This window comes from Spea bombifrons, chromosome 12, assembly GCF_027358695.1.
Source record: "Spea bombifrons isolate aSpeBom1 chromosome 12, aSpeBom1.2.pri, whole genome shotgun sequence".
Taxonomy (NCBI): Eukaryota; Metazoa; Chordata; class Amphibia; order Anura; family Pelobatidae; genus Spea; species Spea bombifrons.
Window position 1 is genome coordinate 6,520,174 of NC_071098.1, and position 18,178 is coordinate 6,538,351.

At 40.6% G+C, this 18,178-nt stretch overlaps 1 protein-coding gene across 1 annotated transcript in view; it reads right to left on the bottom strand.

Annotated features, from left to right (window-relative positions):
- Positions 1-16,916, bottom strand: part of DNAJC11 (DnaJ heat shock protein family (Hsp40) member C11) — a 53,067-nt gene extending 36,151 nt beyond the window's left edge. The window contains exons 1-2 of the mRNA XM_053451743.1: positions 16,815-16,916; positions 718-847 (exon numbers count right to left, since the gene is read on the bottom strand). Coding sequence (XP_053307718.1) covers positions 718-847; positions 16,815-16,886 — 202 coding nt within the window. The 5' untranslated portion in view covers positions 16,887-16,916. The remainder of the gene's footprint in view (positions 1-717; positions 848-16,814) is intronic.
- Between the last annotated feature and the right edge of the window lie 1,262 nt (positions 16,917-18,178).

Below are 18,178 nucleotides of genomic sequence, written 5' to 3' on the forward strand. Positions count from 1 at the left end.
TGTAGATCTGTAATCCAAAGTAATGGTTCTGCTCTGGAGCTGCAGCTTCTCCTAAATTAAAGCAGTTTTTTTTCTCTTTTTTAATTTTATACACTGAATTGTCAGAACTTGTCATTTTTCATGCTTAAAAGAAAAGTAACAGTTCTGTACAATTTTTGTATTGCAAAACCATAATAATTGGTGGAGCCTTTAAAGGAAAAAAAAAAAAAAAAAACCTCTCCTAAATTTAAAGGGATTTTCATTATATAATTAAATGCAGCCGAGTGCGACCTACAGTCACAAAAATATAACTTTGCACTGGAGTACAAAACTCATTCAAAATGAATACATAATCATTGCTTATTTCACCCCTCCGTGCTAATAACAAACGCCGGGAAGGGGGTTCTTTGAAGTAGAGTTGGGGAAAAGCATGCACTGGTTTTTATGGTTGCAAAGAACAGATTTTCTCTTTTAACCTTGTAGATTATGTCACATCGCTGGGCTGATCTGGTTATGGCAGAACCTGGTTCATGTCCCTAAAATTCCAGTCTTCCAGGTTGCCCCCTAAACAATCAATGCGAGAGAAAGTACATAGTAAGTCCTTACCCTGCCCTCATCAGGAAGTTTTGCAGAGCCAGCTCTGGATCTAACTAGTGGCGTATTATATATACATATATATCATAGGGGGTTAATATCTGCCACCCAGACACCTTTACCAAATCCTAAACATCCACTCACCTTCATAAGCCTGGTGAACGAGGTTAAAGAGCCGCTCCGCTTGCCTTTTGAGTTCTGGGTCTCGGTGCTTGTCAGGATGGTAGAACATACACAGTCTGCGATAAGACGCCTTCAGCTCCTCCTGGGTAGCCTACAAAACAAATTGAAAACAAGTCATGATGGTTGTCGCCAAGAAACTTATTAGATTATTACTTGCATGTCTTTGAGTATACTTCTGGGCATCTAACGATTGCATTAAATATCATTTCCAGATACATATAGAAAAAACAAGCCACTAATTTGGTTCTAGACTAAAACGCATAAACCCCAGTGCTGGATAGAGAAATATAACGCCCGCTGCTGTATACAGCCCTAACCCCCCAGTGCTACAGCACTACCCCCCCCATTTCTGTGTACAGAGAACAACCAGCAGCCCTGTATACAGTAATACCCCCCCAGCACTATACACAGTAAGAATCCCCCCCCCCGGGCTGTATACAGTAAGAACCCCCCAGCACAGCATACAGTAACGTCAGTAGGCATTGACAAAAACCTGCTTTTATTATAATGTGTTTCAATAAACTCCCTTTATTTGTAGACGTGGAGGCGGCCATTGTTGTCGGTCATGTGATATTTTGCAGAACTTTCCCGGCTCAAATAACCACACTGAGCTGATACTTTATGGCAACGCTAATTCAGACTTCAGTCGGAGAGGCCATTTGAGTGATTAAAACTGAGCCGTTCTATTGTTTCCCACAGGCAGTATAAGGAGGAGTCGAGGGGGTTTGTCTAGTAGATTGGGATCAGATAACAGCTGCCTTAAAAGATTATATCACGGGGCAAAAACTAGAACTGTTTAAATAAAAAAAGAAAACAGCCCAATATTTTTGAAACGTCATTTAAAAGTGATACCAGTAATAAAACATTTTGGTGGGGGCTCCCTTTAATCTGGCACCGCTGCCCTGAGCCGAATACCAATTTCAGATGTTTGTTTCAGAGCAATATTTTACCAATTAATAACCGCTCTGAACACGTGGGTTATCTGTGGTCAGCAAGGCATGAATCCGTCAACCCGGGCTTACAAAAATTGGCTGAAACTTCTATTGTTTCCAAAAAAATAAAAAAGCACATTTTTTAAAAATCAAGTTGCTGATAACCCCCCCGCGAAGCTAAATATCAAAGCAGCTACAACGCAATGTCAGAACAAGCAACTGAACACGGAACTCGCTGCGTGAATCTGTTACTATTCATCGTACAGGATTTTCCATCAAATAAAATAGCTTGTGGTTAGGAGTTGCCATTTACGATCGCTCTCTTATTCTAGATTTATTACCGAAGGCTGCTGACTGTTAAAACAGTCAAAATAATATCAGGTTCTAAAGAGATATAGTTGCACGACCTTCGCACATTTAAAGTTTGCTTCCCGACCCTATTTTTGTCCAACATTTTTCATGGGAGAATGGGGGGGGGCGTTGGACTGCGAGAAAAACCTTCGCACATGACGACCGAGTCTGAAAGAGACAGCAGTTAGTAGGAATGCGGCAACTACAATCGCCTTGAAGTTTAGTTATTGCTTAAAAAAGTTTAATATTCTTAACCAGATAACCTTCAGCAACCAATCACAGTTATTTTATAGAGAGTCCAACGCAATTGGATTCAGACAATTGGATTAGCTCCTCCCCCTTTGGCTCTGCAGGAAGCAGGAAGTATACCTCTGTATGCCTCCTTCACTTCCTAGGTAGAACTCCACATTTTGCCGAGCTTCCATTAAAATGAATGGGAGTAGATCAAAGCAAGTAATCACATGTATCCTATGGGCCGCCAGGAGGTGAGGGCCATATCACAAAACATGGCGTGATTCCACAACAGTAGCCAGGCAACACTTGGCCCCTGCTTTGTGTTGTTGATTCCCACGCCTGCAAGAAATTTATTGAGCGGTGAAATTAGGCCCACTCTCAGGCGCCCGCATTGCTTGCCAAGCGCTGGAGCCGACTGGCTGTAAGTATGTAACATGTAGGACACGTGTTCGGCTAAACGCATCTCCTACACAGAAAGTAGCTGCAGGTTGGGCGTCTGTTGGGGTTCCTACATAATCCCTCCTACGCATCGATAAAAGAGACATCGGAAATTTCAATATACATTACAGAGCGCATGATGGCTGGAGCATCCCAATAACACGTGACTTCAACGCTGCTAAACACTACTTATCCCCGGTAGGGGGGTGGAATCTGCAGCCAAATGAGAAATCTTGTTACTGAGAAGCAGAGAGCCATTCATAGGTGACCCAATCCAAACAAGAACATCACATTATTTGGTAATTAGGTTTGCAGTTATGTAACTAACGAGCATGGGAAGAGTGGGACGACGTCCCTCCAACTCATAAAGATATTTTTATTGCCCTTCATAATCTGGCGCTTTAAACTGCCTCGACGACGTGTGACCGGCGGCACTAACTTAATTCAAGCAGGCGGATGTGGGGAAGGACTAATCACCACCACATAAAAAAATATATACTTTAAAAAAAAATATATATTATATATATATATATATATATATATAAATTCACTTTCTTTAAAATATTTTCTTAAACAGTAAATAATTTTACAAGCCTCCACCTTAACGTAAAAAAGTTCATGAATAGGAAAAAAGTTTTGGAAAAAAAGGAGTAAATCTTGAAATTTATATCGGTGGTTTGACGGAAAACTACAAATACAGAAATTAAGAGAAACCCATGCTACTTATCTAAGAAAGAAAAAAAAATAAAAAAGGTTTATCCTGCATTATTTTTACCCTTTTGGCACACACATGGTTAACTTAAGCCAAGGTCAAGCCTATAGAAGGGAAACCTGCTGAGACTTAATTGCGAATTTACATCCCACTGCTGTACGGCCAGATAATGCAAGAGACACAGAAATTCTGGGTTTTTTCTTTTTTTTTGGAATGAAGTTACAAAAAAATGCCAGGATTCTCAGATTTTAATCTGTGCCAAGCATGAAGGTTAAATCGAAGATTTCTTTATTTGTCAGGGAAGATGACGCCTGCTGTCTGTCCTTCCATTCGCGTAGGTGATGATTGCCAAGGAAAACCCATTGTGACTTTATAATGAATGCAAACTACTAATGAGTATCAGCAAAGACGTATCGCCAAAAGGAGATGGAGTACCATTAAAGATAAATGGGTGTGAAAAAAGAAGAGTAAACTCCCAACGCACATACGGCATGAGACGGAAAATAAAACAAAATGCATACTGTAGCAAATAAACAAAAAATATAGCGAGCTTGCATTGTTATTGCTTTTTTTTTGTAAACTTGCAAGAACATAACGTTACAAGAATATAAAGAAAAAGATCAACCAGCGTCACAGCACCAGGGTTTCTAATCAAGGCCAAAGATTATGCAGATTTTACACGCTTACCCGATTCCTCCTCGAGCCGAGCCTCGAGCAGCGAGTCTAATGAGTTAATCTCTGTCTGTTGTAATATATTGTTGCACCTTTCAATGTGTCAACATCTTGACTTCTGGCAGTTGAATGTTTCATTTGCCAAGAGACAAATTCAAGAAAGAGTAAAACATGAAAGGCTCTTATACCAGCCGAGCAAGTCGTTGGGGTCCTTCATTAAAGCGAGGGCTGGCCGGGGAGCCGCAGTCTGAGAAGGGCTGAGTCAGACCCGCGTTATGTACGGTTCAATCGGGGAGGAGACGTTCAAGAAATCTTACTGATTTTAAGGGACAGGATACCAGTTGGCCCCCTAGATGAAGCATTCCAGTACTTTGTAAGAATTGTATATGCATTCTTCAAAACAAAAAAAAAGTCGCAGCAACTTAAACAGTCAATGTGTGGCAGGAAAGTGCTCTCATTAAACTCAATGGAATCACTTTCTGCACATCACCGTTCACCAGAGGCACTGGAGCTGACTGGTGGTATCTCCTGCGCGGAAGGTAGCTGGGGGGCAAACGCATACGAGGGTATTCTGCAGAACACAACATGCACTTTCAAGGTTGGGGGGCACGTAAATTTAAAAGGACCTCACAGCAATTGCATGCATTAAAGTACATACGATGGTCCACTTAAATAAGCTTTAAAAAGGACCATCCAAAATATCAGAGCAGAAGCTCACTGCTGTCGGCCCTTCCTAACTTAAAGTGAAGTCAGGGAGATGAAACCGCAAACCTCCCTCTTTGAAGAATAAAGCCCCCTTTTTGCCAAGCCCATTATAAATAAATACACACTCTTCCAGGTGTAACTCCATGTGCCACTAGAGGGAGCTCTCCACCTGCTGCTTGGTTATGATGGGGCGAACCAAAGATCCCAATTTATCATTTTTATAGATAATAAATTGCCTTCACAGAGCGAGAAAAAGAGTTTTCTGTGCAAATGGGGAAGGGGACAGGATCAACAGGCAGGGGTTTTCACCCTCTGTAGGACTAACTACTTCAAGAAGTTCAACGCAGCCACAAAACGAAAAACCAAACCATAAATAAATGACGCGGCTCCGTAACTCCGGTGTCTTTTCTAGGTTTTTGATTTGTAGGTAATTGTAATAGATCCAGAAATACACACAGAAGTAATGAATTTGCAATGAGGCAAACCTTCCAATTTCCAGCAGAATGCAAATTATATGACTGTCGAATCGTATTTACTGCAGCTACTAGAAATAGAAGTTACCAAAAAGGAAGAAGTAAATCATTACCTGCCAAACGGCAGAATAAAATGAATGGAGTGCAAAGCTTGTAAACTTCAACTTGAGTGGATTACAAGCATAGCACTAAACAGAGATAAATGGAGGCGCTGCGGAGGAGCGGGAATCTGCCGCCGTACTTTGTAACGCGCCCCCCCAGCCTTAAAGAGTCAGGTTTTACAGAGTAAAAGGGTTTACAAAGGGTTAAGAGCTATACGCAGACTTCTGCCATTACCCGAATGATGCCCTCAGATACTCGCCTTCTGGCCAGGAAAGGGCTTGCGCATAATATAATAAACCAGGATGTTAAATTGATGAAGTCCAAAAAGCCCCCTAAAATCTCAGAGCTTTCTGGTTGGGGGTCCGTCTCCATCACATGCAGCGTATACAGGGTGAGGGCAGCCCTGCTTGGCTAGCCTGCACTTTCACTTAATTCACTTATTAGAATGACTTATTTATTGGGAAGCAGGTATGGCCAGAGACTAACAGCTCGCCCACTCTGCTGCCTTTACCGTGTATGCCTGTGCTACTCTTCCAGGTATCTACTACCCATTCAGTAAAGTAGAATATTCTCGTAATACACAACACTATTTTCTGTTAGTACAATGAGAGCAGTCACGTTCGCTCCCTGTTCTAATGACCCACGTCACGATCCCAGACCATTAGAATATCTCTGTCTACTGTTAAGTTGCTGATTGTTGCCGACTGGCTCGGGCAGGCTTTGTAAGGAAGGAGTGAAGGGCGATACCTTCAGGACTTCGACATATCCTAGTTTGCCACCCTTTGCCACCAATCCCAGCTCCCTTGGCTAAAACAAAATATTCCCAAAACTGCTGAAGGCATTATTTAAGGCATTATTTGAATTTTGATAAAAATCTGGGGAAAGCGACAATTCTCCTTTAGGCGGATAAGCAAACACAACAAGCTCAGAGAATAGAGATTTCTAAGGAGCCGACATAGAAGCCTAATTCTGCTTAACTTGTCTCTGTAGAGTGCCTGCAGTGGAAGTAGGTTTCTTTTTAATATTTTATAAAGGGAAATAATCTCCATGAGCACAGCGTGGTTCTTTGGGAGAAGTTTCTGTACATTCCTCGGCATCCTCATAAAACAGAGAGGCTTGCTGTGCAGAAAGCGCTTGTTTTCATTACAAAATAGTAACAAATCCAGACGGAGAGTAAGCAGTGATTCCCCAAGTGTGACAGTGAGAAGAAGAGAGAGACATTCGCTAAAACTGCAGAGGAATCCCTTAAAATAAACCTCTTTCTTTTTTATATAAGAAACCAGCCCCAGCATTTACGCCTCAAAACAAGCAACATTTCCACAGACAAGCTCCTATTCGCCCTGAAGGACAGTAGAAGAACATCTGGTTTTGCTCCACTTGCAAATACAAAAAGTATCCTACAATCACACATAATGCTTAAGATGCCCCTGAAAGTCAAGATTTTTCAATCTACGGGTATTTTATATTTTCTGTTTTATTACACGTATCCCCCGACATTATTACGAGCCTAAAACACCAGCTCTTTGTTTTGAGGGATGTGGTTAGGGCTTCACCAAGACCTTTTGTGTGACTTTGCGACCCATTGAAAGCCATCGCCTGCTGAAGGTGTTTAGAAGACCAAGGCATTCGTTTATAAAACCATATCCTGGTATCTCTATAGACATTGGGACTTTTGGGACAGTAGAATACTGGGGTATATTATTATAACCAGCAAACATTCTGAGCACCTAGAAAAAGAGGGACTTCGGGGTAAGAGTGAAGAACGGATGGATGTTGTTCCTAAAGCGGGATAATGAATGGAAAGGGGGGCTCCAAAGTCAATAAATGTAAAAATGTAGATCTCAGGGGAGGGCCGCCTAGTTCAATGTCACCTTTATATTATTGGGGGTTATTCACTAAAGGGAGAGTTGTGTTTCAGCTATTTGACATCACTACATCATGATGGCCCAACTCCAGTCTGCAGGAAGAGCTTGCTTGGCCATGTATAGTTAAAGAAGTGAGATTGCTTCAAAGTCTTCTTACACATTGAATTATACATTATACAGGGCCAGTGTTGACCGTTCATAATGGACATTGAAGCCTGGGAGTTAAAGCCACCGCTCCCCTGCCAACTGCAAGTTTAGTGAATAAACCTCAACGGGTGTCCGCCGCTTAGTTTCTTCCTCACGGTCAGTTTCATTCCGATAAGCACATTACTGTCTCTAAAACCCAAACGTATCTTAGCCCCGGCAAGAGGCTCGCTTTTCATCTCAACTTCATAACCCATATGACTTTCTACATTTGAATGTAGTAGGAATTTATAGCAGAATAAAAACCAGTAACAGCCAACAGGATAGAATGTTTGTGTTCAAGAAAACCGTCAGCTTTATTTTCCCTTTTTTATTCGGCAATATAAGTATTTATGTTTCAATTTCCTTTAAACAATTGATACTGATGAGAGCCGGGGATAATATCGCGGTCCCAGGTTGGAGGCTGCGCTTCGTACAGCCTCCTGAACATAATACAAATATGTTCTGCTTTTACAATGTTTTTTTTGTTTGTTTGTTTGCTTGCTTGTTTTTCGTTAAAGATATTTGCTCTGTGACCGTGGTCTCAAGCGTGGTTCCAAAAACGAAAGGTTTTTACAATTTCATCACAGAATCCTGGGGCTTTAATTAACACAGAGGGATCTGTCAAAAAGTCTAAGTCATGAAGTGCTTGGGGGGGCTAGTTAAAAATGTACTTGATAAGCAGCATTTTACCCCAAAGAGAGCATGGTTATACAAAAAGTTATTTTTTTTGGGGGGGCAGAAGCAAAAAGAAACATTGTATCAAATATAATAACTAAATAACAACAAATACATAAATATTTTAAAGAAGCTCCCTTATCTTAATGCCATACCCAAGCCATTTCATGAAATACTTTAATAAATAAATGTGACTTCATTTATATACATATATGTGTAATAATAATAATAAATAATAAAACATTTTTATGGGAACACTTAATTGTCATGTGACATGGAAAGTCGGTGACAGACAAAAGAAAAAGCTTCTTAATAAACTTTGCGCTTTTTCTTTTGTGATTAAACCATCATAGGAAAGAATAAACAGATCTGCTAAGATTTATTTGTTTAACAAGCTTAAAGTTTCAACTAATGTTTTGTCTAAGTGGAATCAGACCTATAAATGGGATGTATCCAAGCAACTGTGATATTTTCTGTCTTCCAAAATCATTAAATTTATATCGCCTTTGTGTAGGAATAGGATAATTATTTCTTCAAGTGCAGTACAGAAAGCAATACAAAACATAAAAACCTGTACATAATGTGAGTTATTTAAAGGGATGTTAATGGGCGAAAAAGGAAATACACAAAGGGGCGAAGAACAATCTCTAGCAACTTCACAACTTGGAAGCTCTTGATAGCTTCTGCAAGCTGACCTTAAACTAGGTTTGTCTTAGGGGCAGCGATGTATCCTGGCCTAGGCAGGTCCAGGGGGGCAGAAGTGCCCCTGTTATAAAATTAGGGGGCAGATCACCCTTCTTGAAAGCTACGACAGCTCAGCACAGCCTCCATATGACGTTATATTCCGGGGCCCGTTCCTTAAAGGTGCACAGGCCCTTTTGTAGTACTTTGGATGCCAACCATGGAGCAAGAGGCGATTGGGGGTGCTGCCCTGGGTCTGGATGCCCAAAGATAAATACAGGGAAGTCTGGCCTCATACAGCTTAGTTAACATGGGGAGATAAAACGTATGGTCTTGCTACAACTCGACCTTCACTACATTCTCCTCATAGCCTTTCCATGGCTTTTAGCTACAATGCTGGTTCTCCTACACCAAGGGTGCACAACTCCGGTCCTAGAGGGACTTAAACCGGCCACCATTTATTGGATACCCAAGTGTGAGAGCAGGCGTCTTCATTAAACTACTTGTTATCTGGAAAGGCCACACAGACTTCATGGCTTGTTGTGCAGCCCTGACCTATACCTTGACGAAAAGAAGCTGTGGGTTTATGATGGTGGACTTGGCCATGCATTGTTAGAGGTGGCACCTCTGCAATCCACCTAAAATCTTCATTCCTATAACATGAGAAAAAATGTGTTTAATTGATTTTAACTCCCTAAAGCAGATTCTCCTTGGGGAGAACCTTTAGTCAATGTGACCAGATACCTTATATCTGGCAACACAAAACCAGATGTAGAGTGACGACAGCTTTCGGTGACCTCAGAGGTCTTCAGACGGAACGGACACCATCTATACGCACCTACACCTAACTTTTCTTAGTAAGATGGGCTCTTCATTTTCTATTCTGATTTAATGTTCATCCAAGCATCCCATTTGGAGGTTGTGTCACTCATCAGCACCACTAACGTCGCTACTTCTGTAATAATTATACATTTTGTATGGGAAAAGCATTAAAAAAATCTAAACATTGTTTCGATAAAGAGGTTTCGTGTTGGCACTGAGCAGGGGCTGTTATTTCATGTATAATTATTAAAGGAAGGGTAATACTACTACATTAGGACGTGCCCATCGTTCAGAGGAGCCAGTCATTAAACTAATACACAGCTGTGTGTGTTAATGCACGGGAAGCTCGGGTTTATTTATTCTCGCTGTCACAGTTGGTTAACTGTGGAAATAACTCCTGGAAGGAGCTGGTTTTCCAGTCTGTGAGTATCTTAAAACATTAAATATAGTGCAGGCAGAAATGTTTTAACACTCGCCATTTGATACCTCTCATATATTTTGTCTCTTGTAAGGGGTGTTAGAGTGAAAACAAAACTCTTACTGCAATTTTCGATCAGTGTAAAAAACGGCATGTCTAGACGCTGTCTTTTATTAGTTCTGTAGTTACACGTTCACCGACTGCCTTCCCTCCACTATTTAACTGCTCCGTCTTCACACAGGAATACACGGGGAGAGAGGCCTTTACTGTCATGTTTATGACACGGGCTCAGAGCTGGCGAGGTCCAACAACTGGGCTTCGCATGACCTAATGGTACGGAAAATCCTGTTACATGGCAAAGTGCGCACACACACACTAGCACACTATGTACAAGCATAGACGCCACTAACACACTCACTACGTCCATACAGATTCATATAGAACTGTTTGTGATTGTTTTTCCTTCCTTCCTTAACATTTATTTCAGAGCCCGTACATGTACTCTTTATCCTCTATCTTCAATGCCACTTGATTTCCACTTCTAGGGAACGTTCCCGGCTTGCTAAGATTTCCAGGCGGAAGGGGCATCAATCCACAGCTGTGATTCTTGAAGCAATAACCCAGGGGGGGCGATCCCAAAGTCTCTTTCTGTGCCGCACGTTACTAATAAGCCCTACGGAGGAGGACGATTCCCACCACTATGTCCCAAAGTAGATTCAGATCACAAGATTCTGGAAGGGGAGGCCAGGTACCTGCTGGTATTTTTGAAATGGGGGGGGTTAAACCTCTTGAGTCATGGAGAGCTCTTTGTTGTACCTATACATCTATGGACTATTTGGGAGAGTTGGAAGTCTCCATATCGTGCACCTGCTTTCGATTTAAATACTCGAGTGCTGCGATCGACTGAGCTGGGACCCGATTCACGCCTTAAACACATATAAACAAGTCGATACAGAGAAACAGCGCGAGCAGTGTTTTCTCTCTCTCATCTACTCTACATTTTATCTGGTTACGGCTGACAACGGTAACATTCGTCTCGAGGCTAGATGTGGAATAGCACTGCTTAGCGGACCCTGCCCTGCATTCTTATCTTGAAAGACGGAGCAGAGCCATTGATGTGTTGACGATGCTTGTACTCGCTCCTGTATCAATTATTTAAATTTCATGTAGGGAAGATGCTTTCACACAGCTCAGTTGTCACCTTGAATCCACCACGCGATGGTTACCAGGCGTTTGATTGGTCGGGATGCGGTTTGTTTGTGGGTAAGCAGAAGTTAAATAAATAAATAAAATACTAAAAATAACATGAATAATTTGCCTCGTCCTTTCAACATCATGTCTCACGTATCCATCAACATGACACAAAGCACTATTATAAAAATGTATTCCCCTGTCCTAGACATGCACCCTCTAACCACAACCCTTCCCCTCTTCCCCGACATATCTGAGAAGTTCGCCTTCACGAAAAACATGACGTTTTCTGCCCCCCCCCGATGGACATGCGGAGCAGATACCAGCCGTGAAGATACATTACTTATTTCTTCATGCACACCAGCCTTTCCAGAAAGAAGTACAAAGTACTGCCAAATACATAAAAATGGATTGCTTTTAGTTTCATCATACCTTCAGATCTAAAATTGCTTTCAACATTCATAAACTTCAGTATCATTTCCCACAAATTCTGCTTTTGAAGCACCATTTCCCACCAGTTCAGCTTTCCGAGCAATACAAAAAAAGAAAAAATAATCCTATTTTATATGGATTCTTGTCTCGTACTTTGGGAGGAAGACAATGATAATAATTTGCATTTGCACAGGGATTGCTATAAACGTAGGCAGAGGCAACAAACACGGGTCTGAAAGATTATAGTCATTAGCAGCCATTATTGCAGCCCGGGCGTTAACCCATTGAGTACCGAGGGAGGCAACAATTTTAGAACGAGTTAGAGAAGGGAAAGCCTGAAATGCTGCGAGTGCGGCTAATGGCTACGTCGGCCGGCACCTTCCTAGCCCAAGTATACGGTATCAGAAATAGAGGCAACGCGGCCAGCTTGCTGTATAGCTATTCGCCAGCCCCACGGTCTCCGCTTTTAGTAGTAAAAAGTGAAACAACCAAAAACACGCATTACAATGATGAAGAAGGTAATACAGGGCTAAGTGGTTTCGCTTAACTGTGACTCGGCGAAGAAAAACATCACCATAACTGACAATTTGTGGGCATGGAAGGACGTGCAAAGCAGGCGATACTTATAAGGGCTCAGAATCAGGTCATTCTCTGTCTGCCTCTCTGCTGCCAAATTAAACTGTCCCTTCAGCCGGGATTTAATGGACATTTTTATTTTAAAGGGATAGTAAAGCCGCACAACATTTTTTTTTCTATTAAAAAGCAGTAGAGGTTTCCATCTGTGCTCCAACGCATTACTTTTATAAACAAGACACTCGCCGGACGTTTGTGCCACAGTTCATTTCATTTCTAACAAGAGGTTAATTAAGATGGAGACAAATGGGTCTATTCACTAAAGGGAGAGTTCTCAGGAGAGCTGTGGTTTCTATCTCTTTACTATTCATTAGGAAGGACCAATATTAACACGTTTCTCCCGCATGAAGCGCTGAGCTGGCCCTGCGTAGCGCGCAATTCAATGCGTAAGGAGACGCTCAAGAAATCTCATCAAAATCTCATTTTTTCCCCCAAAGATTAGAATAAGAACTAAAATAGCAAATCTGCTTATAATCAGGATATATCACTAAATCCTATGGCACTGAATCTGTAAGTATTATGTATTAGTATTAGGTATTATGTATTAGTATTAAGTATTATGTATTAGTATTAAGTATTAAGTATGTATTACAGATCTCCATAACATGCATACAATCAGAGCAGCGATCTTAACTTCCTGTGGGGAGCAGCATGATTATTCCTCCATGTCAAAGGGCCACTTAAACCCCCATACGCACTCTATTACATATGATAGCTGAATGCCCCCAATATATTAACACTTTCCTCCCCTGTAAATGCATCGAGTGATACAACACGATCCCAGAGCCAACAAAGGGGTTAACTCCTTATTTCCCCACACAATGCAATTTAATGAATTATTCAGGCCTTTGTCATTTAAGGGGTTAACCATCTACTACATATCAAGGCAGAGGCCAGGAAACCGGTAAAGGTTAAAGAAGTGAGTATGTACTTTGAGGGTTCCATGGCACCTTCCCGGGTCCTTCAGAAGGTATAAAAATATTCTTCAGAAGCACCTATATAATAAAAGCTCAATTTTTATAATTAATTCAAGAAGAGACATCTGAAAAAACCGAAGAAGAAAAAAAAAAGACCCAGAGGGCACATCTGGCTGAAATACAGATCCTATTCTCTCATCACCTTGACATGTTTTATTCATTTTGACTTCTTCTATTCTGTCACAGACTTTATGTTGACCTCAGTAGTTTTTACGTTAAATTACTACCTATTGATATTCCTGGCTCTTTTCAGTAAGATATTAAATCAACAACTGTCGCAAGTCAGCCAAGCTAAAAAAAAAAAATAATAAAAAGTACTAAAAAAATACAAAGCAGGACAACAGATGCATATTATTCAATAGAACACTAAATTAAATATCACTTTATATCTTAGATACCAATAGTTTGTCCCTTTATGATGTACAAAAGCATCATTTGTGACTTGACCTTCATGAAGCCTTTAGTCTAATCCTCTGTCTCTAAACGGACAGAGAAGAAGAATTTTGGTATAACAATTATAAGATCATTTATGCTGTTCGGACGTCATATACCTCGGGTTTCACACAACTGGCCCATCTCATGCATGGCTAGCATCCAACCTAAAAACCAACTACACGGAAATTTAACGTCATGTTTTACGGCACATTTAGTTTGTGGGCGCGCTACTGGTACATTTAGTACCAAGACTGTTCTTTTATGACTCTGGTATTGGTTCCCTATGTGAAGTGAACCATTAACACACACAGTACAGAAAGCCTTAACCCCTCGCTTTCCGCTGACAACTTCACCTCTGCAGCCAGGTTAAATACACCGCACTGATACTGGCCTGATGCGCTGATCCAGCAAGATGAAGCATACGTTTTTAGAGTGTGTGGAATAAAAGTTATCAAAACACATCAAAAGACAATTAAACACCCATAATATTGGTCTCATAGAGTATCTTACATGCAAACCAGCGTTTACGTATTGACCCACTAAATAAATTAAATACAATAAATAAAATTAAATAAAATCAATACAATACAAGGCAATTCCTCTTCACCTTAATATGTGTTACAAGCAAGAGGTTTGCAGCGTTATGCTAAAAAAAAGCCAAAAATACCCACAGAATTCTGTATGGAAAACAATTTACACAATGTTCAGCTTTGTTACACTATGACATGAAATAGGACTATATTGAAATCAGACTACTGTTGTAAAATTAAGCTTATCAGCAACAGCTGAATTTTAATATTTATGCATTTCCTTTTCTTGTACTTTGCTAAACCTCTCCAGAACGCCCGGGCAATGTATACAGGATCATCCATGACGTCAGACATTAATAATGCACTTAAATTAATATACAGAAGAGGGAGCACACGACCTAAAAAGCATAAAAGACAAAGATTCCCAGGAAAAATAATACGTAATGCCTGCATATACTCTAGTACTCTTCTCATATCATCATATTACTCGACTGGCTATACCCGGGCAGAAATTATTGGATTTTTGTGCCGGATTAACACACCATGTTAATATGAACAATGATAACAGGAGATAAATACAAGGAGTGTATACAACCAGAGAGACAAAGCTCTGCCCAGCTTACAAAATGTTTTAATTCTGAAAAATGACGCTAAAATGAAATCTACATTTAGCAACTGTAGCAAATATTTGTTGGGGAGCAGATACATGTAACAGATTCTGTAACTGTATCAGAATAGAACAACCAGCGAAAACATGAACTTCAAAAACTGTATTCGTACAATTCCCATTGGCTTTACTTATTTCCTTCATCATCATCATCTTTTATTTATATAGCGCTAACAATTCACGCAGCGCCTAACGTTGATCATCATCCCTCCAGAAGCCTTTTGGTTGCTGTCAAACTACAACTCCCATGATGTAACACCAGCCTTTGGACTGATGGGAACCATGGGAGGTGTAGTTCCACAAATGCTGGGAAGACGTTTGTTGCCTGTTGGTCACAACTCCCAACATTTTACCCAAAGCAGAGGCTAGAAGAACAAAAAAAGCTTTTCATAATAATGGGACTCATCTAGACACAATCTATAACAATAGATAATAGACAATAGACAATGTATAATGAACATGAAAGGAGTAAATGTGTTCCTTATTATCTTCGTTCACAAATGTTTAGTCAAATACTTGCCCTATTACGCCACCAGTATGGGCTGCGTATTAACATGCTAGTAAATTGCCCATGATGTTCTCGGCCTTTTAAGGCACCCAGGGGGGCGATGGGGTATAAAAACATGGCCGGTTCGTTACCTGCTCCAGTTAAATGGGTATGATGGTCTAGTACCTTTTGGTCCTACATTGGACAGCGCTATAAGCAGCCGGCCATAGATTCTGGAGCTCTAACGTTCCGTGCTGATTAATAATGCTCTCTCTGTAGGTTAATCCTAATTAACCTAATTTGCTTATATTTCATTTTTCTAGACATGTAGCCAGGATTACAGTTAGGAAGGGATTCTTTGGAAGTTTTAATAGTCAGTGTTGTCACCACAGTAACCAATTGCAAGGAGTAATGACCCTGAATGAGTCATTGGTCGCTATAGCAATAACATCGCTTTTTATTCATAATCCCTATTGCTCCAGCAACACAGATCAGTGCAGTATAGGGTTTGTGTCAGCAGTGGCTATTACTAAAGCTACGGTGACACTTTCATCAACGCTACAAAGACAGCTGTGGGTCCACGGTGCAAGCGGATAAGCTGCTTTTACACAAACGCCAGTCAACACCCAACAGATGCAACATCGCTGTGTGTGTATTATATATATTATACATATTTATTGCAATTAAAGAATGCCCTCATAAACATAAATATATCTGGGAACTTTCTAAAGGAGCTGACCCTATGAGATGCTTTCAATATTAACCCTTTAATGACCTGCCATCAAGATTCTATGTAGCGACTCATCAAATGTGTTCAAACAACATCTGCATTCAAGCAGGGATATCAACCATTCTGGTAGCAAAAACACTAATTCTTGAGTCTTTGATATATTCAGATCAATGCAGAGTATGAATGACTCTGCTCCAGACTGCGTGAGATTTTGCCCCTTCACCCTGAGACCCCGAGAAAGTTCCCATGCACGATATATACCCCTAGTAACATGTAGCAACTTGGCAAAACTGCATAAAAAACGGAAACTATTATATGGCATATTGTGATTTAATAATAATGTGAGTATTAGATCTGACCAACTATTAACACTTTCTGTCAGACCAACCATATGTCCGGTAAGAGCCCCGCTTAACACATCAATGTGACCGCGGACTCCACGTGTTCTGACAGATACAATGGCTGCAGCGGCCAGGCTGCGTGCGCTAAATACCCTAAGGCAGGGAGAAGGAAAAAAGACATTCAGCCAGTATTAAGGGTCTGAGGGAGGTCACAGTGAGCTCAGTGTCAAGGAAGTGTCAGATCCCGGGGTCACAGCGCCATGCCGGTTCCGGCAGGACCCCTGACACGACAATGCACTACAACGAACGGCCACGTCTACCGGCACAATAACGCCGCAACGCGAGCAACAAGCTGGCCGCGGACCTCACCTCCCTCCTGACGTTTAAAAGCGAGTAATAATCATCGTTATCCACTTCTTCATCCATAAAGGCCGCCGCCATCTTCGGAACCTTTCACCTTGCCCGCCGAGACTGCATACAAGATAGTACAGCAGCAGAGCTAAGCACAGAGCGGCGAGCACAGCGGCCCCTGCAGTTCGGAGGATAAACTGCAGCGCCAGTGGTTTCTTTGCTCACCTGTCACTATATGATCATAATAACAATAGTAATACTAACAATAATAACAATAATAATTATTATTATTATTACATTGGTTATTTCATATGCAGTCAAAATACTCAGTCAAATAATTTTTCTCTATTTTTACATTAATTCGCCAGCATCACAAAAAATAACCCACATAATAACATGCCTTGTTTGTGTGGCTCACAGATTTTTTTTTTCTTTTAATATGGAGACTCACATACCATTAAAACATATGGTTATAAGTTAATTATTTAATATCATATGATATAATACAATAGAATCTATTGTTTTTTGTTTTTTTTTAGGCAGTGGGCATGTAGATAAACTAGATCACATTTCCACTTTGGGGTAAAATATAATTTTTTCCGCCCTGGTAAAAAAAAGCAATATTTACATTAATACGGATACATGGAATCAAAAGAAATGTTGATTGGCGAGAAAATGACACTTCTTTCCTCCTCCTTTCTAACTTTCTTCATCTTAATAAATGAGTCCATTATTCAATTTACCCGCATACGCATTCTTTTTCTATGACTTCAAACCTCTTCTTTTCTTAACTCTTCTTTTCTTATTCTATTACCCATGATTGCATTCCCGAGTCTTTAAATAGCCCTGCAAGCCCATTAGCCATTAATTCAGGGCAAAGGGTCAAGTGCCCTTTTTGCCCCTATCTGAATGATTCTAAAGAGCTTTTTTTTTTAATCAGTCAGAAAACGTCGTTTTTGGCGATGTCATAAACTGTAATTGATGGTCTGAACTTCCATTTTCTTCTTTCTAATAGAATGTTTTGATCTGGCAGCTGTTGCCGTGAAATGGGCGATATTAATAATTACCGTTAGCGTAAAAGTTCAACGCGATTGAACTTTTTCCTACTGATTAAAAAAAAAAAATACGCCCGACAGAAGTACATTTCCCAATTATCTGTTAATTGAGAGAATACGTAGACCTGTTTATATTCGAGATCAGGTTCCCTGATTACAAACAAATTTCATTCTGTCTGTTTATCTTATTGATTTCTTTTCCTCTAAAGCTTCACACGCCTGGGGGAGACTCCAGGTTACAAAATAATGGCTGAATGAACATGGCTCTTACCGTGCGTTGTGTCTGCATACGGAGATGGAGCCATCGCCAACCTAATAGACGGTCAG